This window comes from Galleria mellonella, unplaced genomic scaffold (assembly GCF_026898425.1).
Source record: "Galleria mellonella isolate WM207_F2 unplaced genomic scaffold, CSIRO_AGI_GalMel_v1 utg65, whole genome shotgun sequence".
NCBI lineage: Eukaryota > Metazoa > Arthropoda > Insecta > Lepidoptera > Pyralidae > Galleria > Galleria mellonella.
The window spans coordinates 11999145-12009881 of record NW_026442138.1 but is presented as its reverse complement, the minus strand read 5'-3'; the positions used below and the strand labels follow the sequence as shown (position 1 = coordinate 12009881).

General features: G+C 38.1%; 1 protein-coding gene across 1 annotated transcript; it reads left to right on the top strand.

The window, feature by feature from the left end:
* Positions 1 to 829: 829 nt before the first annotated feature.
* Positions 830 to 10165, top strand: LOC113519650 (probable cleavage and polyadenylation specificity factor subunit 2). Its single transcript, XM_052900468.1, has 13 exons — positions 830 to 1181; positions 1661 to 1926; positions 2128 to 2373; positions 3297 to 3484; positions 3938 to 4161; positions 4482 to 4631; positions 4998 to 5196; positions 5775 to 5865; positions 6689 to 6875; positions 7891 to 7981; positions 8724 to 8847; positions 9243 to 9427; positions 10001 to 10165. The coding sequence occupies exons 1-13, from the start codon at positions 1033 to 1035 to the stop codon at positions 10091 to 10093; spliced, it is 2193 nt and encodes a 730-aa protein (XP_052756428.1). The 5' UTR covers positions 830 to 1032; the 3' UTR covers positions 10094 to 10165.
* The last annotated feature ends 572 nt before the right edge of the window (positions 10166 to 10737 follow it).

Sequence of the window (10737 nt, the reverse complement as noted above, 5' to 3'; positions counted from 1 at the left end):
AAAGATATTATCTTCATCTGGACCCCTTCACATATTGGAGTGTTTGGGAATGAACAAGTAGACACTTTGGCTAAAATTATTAATTCAAGTGCTGCTCGTGTTCAAGATTTACCCCTTTGTTACTCAGATTGTAGTATTGGAATACATAAAATCGTTACAACTAAATGGGAGGAGCATTGGACTCAAATATTACAGACTAAAGGCAAATGGTACCGCAAAATTAATTGGCGTATTGGAAAACCGTGGTTCTGCAAAGGAAAGGACACAAACAGAAAATTTTACTCCAATATTTGTAGATTACGAATCGGCCACGGACATTTCAACGAACACCTGCACCGAATGGGCATGATCGCTTCCCCATCATGCACATGGTGTAACTCAAATACAGCCCAATCTCTACATCACCTTTTTTTTGATTGCTCTGAATTTTCCATTCAAAGACACATTATGTTTGACGAACTTAGGATTATCTTCAAAAAACCCGAAAATATCCCGCACTCAATCCCGCTTCTCTTAAGATTTCCTTCTTGTTTCAAAGCTATTTTCACTTATATTACTACAACATTCAAGGAGCTATAAGAATACTTTTATTGAATTGCAAGACAATGATTTTTTATAATTATTTATTTTTAATTTGATAAATCCACTGGTTTAAGAAAACTCAAGAAAAGATATTTATGAAAATGTACTTACCGGATTTGACAAATGAAATATTGAAGATTATGACAATAATTGAAGCGACATTAGAAAAATAAAATTCCAGACAAATTATCTTTTTGAAGACTAGGCAGCATGGTCTCCGACCTTAGCCTGTTCCAAACGGAACAAACGTACTAAAAAAAAAAAAAAACTAAGAAGTTTTTGCCGCTCTTGGTATACTTATATTTCTCAATGAAACGTTTTTATTATTTCACCATCCTTTTTTAATTAGAAAATCAATAATTGCAAGTAATGTTTGACGCATTTTTATAATGATACTATAACCGCTACAATCCTTTCACCATCGAATCTCGAAACGGTCGTCTCGGCAAAATGACTTCGATCATCAAGTTACACTGTCTTTCCGGAGCTGGTGATGAGTCTCCACCATGTTACGTGCTGCAAATTGACGAATTCAAGTTCCTCCTCGATTGCGGTTGGGATGAAAAGTTTGATATGAACTTTATAGGAGAATTGAAAAGGTAAAACATAGGTTATGTTTTTATCAATAGTTTGCAAAGTTTTTATAAAGATATCTACGATTTTTTCCTAATCTATTTAGTCCTTTAAATTGTCCATATCACCCTTTAATTGTGGTGTTTTGCCAGCTTGACAGTCGAGTTGACAACTGCAGTTAGGCTCTGCTGATGTTTAAAGAGGGACACTGCTGCCCATCACTTGACTATTAAATTTTGTTAGTCTCTTATAACATCCAAGAGAAAAGAAGGTGTAGCCAATTCTTTGCTGGGACCACATAGCTAATTAATATACCAACTAATTAGTAATCAAATAAAATTATATTGATAAATGATTATTATTGATGCTTTTCCTTTGACAGAAAAAAAAACAATACACAATCATGGCACCATTAATATAATACCAATGTGAATTAGTAACCTCTTCTTTTATTAATTCTCTTTAAATAGCTTTCAATGAAACTTAAGTTTTTTTTTAATTCCAGGCATGTAAACTCTATTGATGCAGTATTACTATCTCACTCTGATCCTTTGCATCTTGGCGCCTTGCCATATGCTGTCGGTAAACTCGGACTAAACTGCCCAATATATGCCACATTGCCAATATACAAAATGGGCCAGATGTTCATGTATGACTTGTACCAGGCACATCGGAATGTGTCAGAGTTTGATTTGTTCACATTGGATGATGTTGACGCTGCTTTTGACAGAATTACACAGTTAAAGTATAATCAGAGTATAGATATGAAAGGTGAGTAATGGTTAATTATTTTACTACATATGATTATCCTGCCAATACCATTAATTCATTTATATGCTCTAGGGATCCATACTTATTGATTTACTATACTCCTACATTCAATCACTATATTTCTTCAACTTCTAAACAATATTTACATAATTAGGCTCTCAGTTAAACCTTCTACAAAAAATGATATTATTCCATATAAAGGCAAAGGTCTAGGGGTTCGCATCACACCGCTCCCTGCCGGCCACTCTCTCGGCGGTACAGTGTGGCGTATAGCAGCTCCAGGAGAAGAGGATATTGTTTACGCACCGGACTTCAATCACAAGAAGGAACGCCATCTGAATGGGTGTGAGATTGAAAAACTGATGAGACCATCACTCCTATTGTTGGGTGCAATGAATACTGATTATGTCCAACAAAGGAGGAGATTGAGAGATGAAAAGTTGATGAGTGAGTCATATATATCTATCTATTGCTATCAGTCTTCTTACAGGCTTTAAATAGATCTGATTGTAATATACTTGAGTTTAGGAAAGGAAAACCAATGCAAATATGAGTATTGAAAGGGTTTTTAAATGGGTGATAACAAAATATTATAGTAACTTGTGCGCTGGTGGGCTATTAGTGAGTGATGATAGGTGAAGATGAAAATACAGGTCTGTTAGCCCATCATGACAAATTCAAGAAGAATTTAATACAATAGTTTATAGGGAGGATCGCATGGAGGTAGACCTGATAGGGTATATTGCTAGCAATGGGGCAGTTAGATCCCCATTACTAACAATCCCTTTCCCCTCATTGAGAAGGTGATAGTGGGTTAAATATTCTTTGCTGTAAAAAATGTAATTTAAACAAAAATTGATGATTAAAAAGAGCTTGTAAACTATTTGAATGAAGATTATTTCTATTCTATGATACTATAAAAAGAAAAGATTTTATTTTTTGTTTGTATTATCAATGAGTAACATAGGCTATATTTTATTTTGAAGAAAACCATGTAAAATTGAGCTGGGCTATGGAACTAGTCAGATTTTATAAAATGATATTATTATTTAATTATCACTCTTATTACTAGTAACATATATATTATTCATGCAATATTTTTACTGATACCTTATGTATCACTAAAAATTAAAATTTTTGCAAGTAATAACTTTAGAAGCAAAATATGAGATAGGTACTAAATTTACTATAATAATATATTTTTGTGTAACTTGTATTTTTATCAATATTAAAATCGGAAAAATATAGATAAATTAAAATCTATCGGAGCAAATTTTAAATATTTAGAAGAATTGAAAATTGTTTATTTTGAAAAATTTATATCAAGTTTTGACAGAAATAAATCATGCTCTATCACAATTACAATTCAGCAACAATCCTCACAACACTCCGCGGAGGCGGCTGCGTGCTCGTGTGCACGGACACGGCGGGCCGTGTTCTAGAGTTGGCTCACATGCTGGACCAGCTGTGGAGGAACAAGGACTCGGGGCTGGTCGCCTACTCATTGCTACTGCTGTCCAACGTCAGCTACAATGTCGTTGAGTTCGCAAAGTCACAGGTAAGTTTATTGAATAATCATTTTTAAAACCAAAATCGGACTTTATATGAAATTGACTGATTAAGTCCATCTCTGCTGCCAATTACTGCCATGCAAGTGGCTTGCTGTGTTCTGCCAAATAATAATTATTTAATTTATACTAGCTGACCTGGCGAACCTCCTACCGCCTAACAGTCAATGAATGGGGGGAAAGGGATTGTTAGTAATGGAGACTGAGAATCCCATTGCTAGCAATATACCCAACCAGGTCGACCTCCTCGCGGTTCTCCCCAGAAACTATCATGGTTAATTCCTGATGAATTCATCATGATGTGCTAACTGGCCTGTTTTCATTCTCATCTATCACCACTGGTGCTCCGCCAGCGTATCCCGTTAGCGCAGGCGGGGTTACCATACCATTGTCCATTATGCTTGATTGTCATGCTCATTGTAAACTGAAAAAAAATATTACAGATAGAATGGATGAGTGACAAACTGACGCGTGCCTTCGAAGGTGCCCGCAGTAACCCATTCGCTCTCCGCCACCTGCAGTTATGTCACTCAGTGGCTGAAGTGGTCAGAACACCGGGCCCCAAGGTGGTACTGGCATCGTTCCCGGACTTGGAGGTTGGGTTCGCTAGAGATCTGTTCCTACAGTGGGCTCCGCATCCATCTAATTCTATCGTTTTAACAGCACGGTACGTGAAATTGCGGTCCATTTTTTTTTTATTCTAATTTTTATTGAGGCTTTAGAACACCTGAGCGACTATGCCAGTTAATAATAAGTAACAAACATCAATTATTTTTATGAATTTACAATAAATATTTAAAGTCAGTGAATACTGAACTTGAATATAAACATTTTATTTATAATATTATCATTCAATGTCAAGGATCTTATTAATATATGATACATTATTTTTTCTTAGACATCTCCCACGTATTATGTATATATATCTCCCACGTATGTCTATTTACAATTTTGATATATTTGAAAAATTATATATTCCACGGACAGGACTTCGCCCGGCACGCTAGCTCGGGACCTGATCGAGCATGGCGGGGACCGCGTCCTGGAGCTGTCCGTCAGGCGCCGCGTGCGGCTCGAGGGCGCCGAGCTCGAGGAATACCTGCACAACCAGAGGCTCAAAATCAACAATTCCATCAAGTAATGTTTTAGTTCACTTTGACATTTCAAGTCTTTGGATAGTATTTATTCAAATTGGAATTCTATCCTCTACCAAGTATGAATGAGCTATATAGGAGTTTTTTTTTTTTAATGAGTGATAATGGAATGGTTACCCCACCCCCGCTATCGGTATACATCGGCGGGGCATCAGTGAAAGATGATAGGTGAGGATGAAGCAGGTCAGTTAGCCTATCGTGACGAATTCAACAAGAATTGTTCACGATAGTTTCCAAGGGGAACCACGTGGAGGTCGACCTAATAGGGCATATTGCTAGCAATGGGGCTGTCAAACTCCATTGCTAACAATCCCTTTCCTCTCGCTATATAGGAGTTTGCCTGTGACAGGGAGGAGACGGCCGGCATCTCGTCGGACTCGGACTCGGAGGGCGAGCTAGAGATGTGGGTGGTGACGGGACGGCACGACATCCCCGTAGCAGGCCCGGCACGCGCCGCCGGCTGCTTCAAGGCCAACAAGCGCCACCACGCCATGTACCCGTGCCACGAGGAGCGTACCCGCGCCGACGACTACGGCGAGATCATCAAGGTAGGTACCTACTGCACTCACTACTGCTGCTTCACAGCAAACGACAACAACATAATTGCGCCCTGCTGCAGCAAATTTTGAAAGTGCTTGATTTACACTATTCCATTATAATATACTGCTAGGTTACAGTGACCGTTTACCATCAAATAGGCTGTATGCTTGTTTACCACCTTTGTGATGTAAAATATATATATATAAAAAAATAATTGTACAAATTTTATCACTTATCATTTCATATCTTTACTCATCTAAATCTATTACAGACGTATATGATACTATAGTCAGTTCAATTCTAATTGTTTTTACAGTAATCAATTTTTTTAATATATTTTTGATGACAACAATTAGTTTTTATATTAAACTCCATAGAAATCAAAATGCAGTTGTACACAGTCTTAGGAAAATTAATTTAAATAAATATTCCAATTCATATCATCTTTATCCAAAATATTATAAAAAGTTATTTACACTTTTAAATCGTTATATAATTTAATAATTAAATTTAATATAAAAGATAACTTATTATCTAAATTTATCTGAAATATAATAATACTTATTAAAATTTATTCTATTTGCAGCCCGAAGACTATAGACTTGCTGAAATAGTGGACGCCGAAGGAGAAATTCGAGACGTGCCCCCTGCGCCACCACCAAAACAAGAGCCAGACGGTAGGTGAAATTTATATCTACATTATACTTAACCTTAATAAAACTGGGTATATGTTAACTCACATTTCCATACATAAAATAATCTGTAAATAAGTTTTTCTTAATTTTAGATAAAAAGAAATTTCGTATACCTATATGAGATAGTGTTTATTGTGTTTCTTACACAAATTAGTTATGAAATTATTATTATAGTTGGAAATACTTTATTTTGGACTATGTTGTATCAATTATTATGCCTATCCCTTCAACATAAGCTCCCTTAGTCGCCTCTTATGACACAAAAAAGGTAGGAGTGGCCTGTTCTATGCTCGGACCATTATGGCTAATTTCGGACCATAAATGTGTTTATAAATGTTTAAAAGCCGGACAGCATAACTAAATTTGTTTTTGCTGTATTTTTTATTCTAATAACAACTAGTTGAGAAAATATTGTTTTGTTTTTTTTTTTATCGTCAGAGGTTTTTTCATATCAGAGGTTCTTTTTTAATGAGTGAAAATGGAATGATAACCCCGCCTGTACTATCGGTATACACCGACGAGGTACCAGTACAAGATAATAGGTGAAAACGAATGCAGGTCAATTGGTCCACATAATGAATTCGATAGGAAATATCCATGATGGTTTCAAGAAAAAGTAAGGTTCCCACTTTTTATTTATATTTTATTTTGGATTAGGTGAAGGTCGATAGGTGACAATGAAAGCTACACAGAATTAACCACGATGGTTTCCAGGCGGAGCCGAGTGGAGGTCGAGCTGATAGGGTGTATGTATGTACGTAGCGATGAGGCTGTTAAATGTCACGAGTAACAATCGCTTTCGCAGAGGAGATGATGGAGATCCCTAGCAAGTGCGTGACGACGGTGCGCGAGGTGGCGGTGCGCGCGCGCGTGCTGCACGTGGAGCTGGAGGGCCGCTGCGACGGCGAGTCGCTGCAGCGCGTGCTCGCGCACACCAAGCCGCGCCGCGTGCTCGGCCTGCGCGCCGCGCCGCGCGCCCAAGCCGCGCTGCGGTCCGTCACACAGACACTCATTTTTTTTTATTCACCTTAGGCCGCGCTGCGGTCCGTCACACAGACACTCTTTATTTTTTTTATTCACCTTAGAATGGCAAACAAGCCGACGGCCCACCTGATGGAAAGTGGTAACCGTCGCCTATAGACATGAGCGGTACCGCGTACAGCATGGCCATGTATCATTGCACATATGTATAGATTACAAGTGTACAAATCTTTCAAATCCAAAGTATTACTGTAGTCTAACTATTTATTGTATAACTAGTATTGTAGTTTTTATAAATTTTCATACTAATAATAATATATTATGAATACGCGTGTCGTGACGGCCTTTAATTGAGGCAGCATTTTATAATGTAACCTTATTATTTACCAGAGGGAGACTTTGTACAAAAGTCGATTGCTTGAGTACCTCTGTCCCATTCGTGTTTCAACCGTGAATCAGTTGTGTTTGCATAGATGTGTTTCGGTTTGAAGAGTGGGATACGGCGTGAATGTACTGGGTACAGAGGAATAACACCTGAGTCCTCAGGAATGGCAATGCACAGGGGGTATCATGGGCGAAACAGCATACTCTGTTATGTCCATAGTACTACTCATGTCTATAGGCGACGGTTACCACTTTCCATCAGGTGGTCCGTCAGCTTGTTTGCTATTCTAAGTTGTATAAAAAAAAAACGCATCCATTTGATGGATTGTTAAAACGAAATGCACCTAGTATATTATATAGTATTATTCCTTCCTAATGGGCCATGGTTGAAAAAAATAATGCCTGTTATTTAATAACAGAAATTAGTGTGTAATCATTATTGCACATGGTGGTACTGGATACACTGAGATGGATGCCCCAGATGATTCCTGCTGGAATTATTTAATATTAAATTTGTATCTATAATGAGTTTACTACTGTAGTCTTTTAGTGGAAACAATAAAAAGTATCTATATATCTTTATCCAAGTATGCATACATACACACACCACGTTTTTACACATATACTTTTTAATCGTTTCAGGAAACAATGTGAAGCTGAGGGCATAGATAAAGTTTATACCCCCAAATGCGGAGAAACCGTTGACGCGACCACGGAATCGCATATCTACCAGGTATGAACAATTTTACGTATAGAGAACATTGTTAAATTAGATCTCTAATGTTCTGTTAATGATACCATATCGGAGGCCTATACCCGTCACGTGGTATGCGATACAAATTCGAAATATATATATATATATATATATATATATATATATATATATATATATATATATATATATATATATATATATATATATATATATATTTGTAAGTGCCACACAATCACACCAATGGCCTGATCCTCAAGCTGAGAGCAGTGTTGTGAAGAACCAGGCAACTGACATTGGGGGTGCTCCCCAATTCAGAATGTTTTAACATATATAGGATGTGAAAGTGATAGGTAATGTTTGCCGAAATGGTTCCCGCTCAGCGTTATGCTGCAGTCGAGCGGCTACAGCGCTGATTTTCAATGGGACCCGTTCAGAAAGGACATAATTAACAATCCCTTTACACCAAACTAGGAATTACTTATTTGCAAGGTATGGAATCCTGTAATTTCACTGCTGTTTCCTTTCAAACCGAAACACAGCCGTGTAAGCACAGCTTCTCCACAGCAGAAACCAGAGTTTCTACCGTAAAGACATGCCCGATGTGAACATTTACGAATCGATCGAAAATTAATTAACCTATTTCAAAAAGTAGAAAGTTCTTTGTGATCTCAACTGTGCTTCTTAAAGGTTTCACAATTAATATATTACTGGGTTTTGGCTTGGTATACTCATAATGTCTAACCCTGTTGTTTGTTTGCAGGTTAAACTGACGGACGGTCTACTCTCCCAACTGTCGTGGCGGTCGGCCGGCGACACGGAACTGGCCTGGGTGGCGGCCACACTGGCTCCACGCGCTCGGTCCAGGGAAACGGCCCCGGGTGACGGTATTTATTTCATCATCAGATCAGCCGTTAACTGTCTACTGCTGCATGTAGATTTTGGGTTGTGCCAATTGTAGCAACCTACGAGGGAAAGAGATTGTTAGTAATAGAGACTGAAAATCCCATTGCTAGCAATATACCCAACCAGGTCGACCTCCTCGCGGTTCTCCCTGGAAACTATCATGGTTAATTCCTGATGAATTCATCATGATGGGCTAACTGGCCTGTTTTCATTCTCATCTATCACCCTTCACTGGTGCTCCGCCAGCGTATCCCGTTAGCGCAGGCGGGGTTACCATACCATTTTCACCCATCAAAAAAAAAATGCTATGCTCCAAATATAAGTTTTTATAAGGGTCGCTAATAAAGAGTATAATATAATGTTTGCGCGTACGCAGATGAGAATAGTATGGAGGTGTCGATGTCGCTGGAGGCGAGCAGCGCGGGCGCGCCGCACGCGGCGGCGTTCGTGAACTCGCTGCGGCTCTCGGAGCTGCGCGCCGCCGTCGCCCGCCTCGGGCTCACGGCCGAGTTCACGGCCGGCGCGCTCGAGTGCTGCAACGGCACCCTCGCCATACGCAGGGTATACTATACCGCACTCAATACTTCCTTCGCTTTATATTCTTTTTCTTTATAAGCGTGTTTGAGGATTGGTATTCGTGGGATAATAATGGTAACCCCGCCCGTGTTAACGGTATACGCTTGGGGGGAAAGGGAACAATCCCTTGTTAGTAATGGGGTCAAATAACCCCATTATTAGCAATATATCCTGTCAGGTCGATCTGCACGTGATTTCCCCTGGAAACCGTTGTGGTTAATTCTAGTTGAATTCGTCAGGATGGGCTAACTGACAAAAAAGTCTACGAGAGCATATGTCTATCTTTTAAGGTTAACTTACTATGTCCATTAAGGTATTTGCATAAGCTATTAATAGAAATTAAAATACATTAAAAATACTCGCAACTAGCGTGATAATAGGCTACATTTAAATCTAATACATACTCGACGCAAACTGATCCAAAAAATGCAAGAATGTATGCTCTACTCCCCGTGGGAAATCGGGGCGGGTCGCTAGTGACATAATTTGAGTGACTCTAACATACATATTAAAGTTAATGATTATTATTTATGATTTCTATTTTTTTTTTTTTTACAGTTGGATAACGGCCGCGTGGCACTAGAAGGCGTACTCTCGGAAGAGTATTATAAAGTCAGAGAGCTGCTGTACGACCAATTCGCTATAGTTTAACGTTGACTGATTGTAAAAATATTAAATATGTTTTCTAATAAAGTATTAAATTAAATGGTGTCTTATATTATTTTCTATTTTTATAACTATTTTTTTTTTTTCATTTATTTAAAATATCAATAGAAATACAGGCTACAAATATAAAACAGCGAAACAAAACCTCGTTTGCAGTTATTAGTATTGATAAAAAGTCCCGAAATATCTTTTCAATTAACTTCAAGAAATAGTAAATTTTTAGTTCGGTTATATTTTTCAACCGACTTGAAAAAGGTTCTGAATTAAATTGTATTATTTATTACTTGTTATATAGGGGAGAGTGGGGGAATTGAGAACGGCGGGTAATTGGGAACAGCTAGGTAAATAATACTTCCCCCCACATTACACCGTCCCGCACTTATTCAACGGACGCATCCAGTGCCCCTTAGTGTACACCAAATAGTAAGAGTGAAAGGCCACATGTACCCTGTCACGATAAGTCGAACAATGTTTTTTGCATTTCTTTTATAATTTTTGTCGTGTCTTATAATAGGTGTAACTATCATATTTTTGAATTCAAAGGCACCATATTTTGTTATTATCATGCATGTACTATCTGCTTCCAAACCCTACGTGATTGAAGGTTATCAAAAATACTATTGAGGATG

Excerpts from the sequence above, each read along its gene's own strand:
- LOC113519650 (XM_052900468.1), top strand. The coding sequence starts at position 1,033 with ATGACTTCGATCATCAAGTTACACTGTCTTTCCGGAGCTGGTGATGAG. Across the intron at positions 1,927-2,127 it reads TCAGAGTATAGATATGAAAG|GCAAAGGTCTAGGGGTTCGC; the intron begins GTGAGTAATGGT and ends TTCCATATAAAG. Across the intron at positions 4,632-4,997 it reads AAAATCAACAATTCCATCAA|GGAGGAGACGGCCGGCATCT; the intron begins GTAATGTTTTAG and ends TGCCTGTGACAG.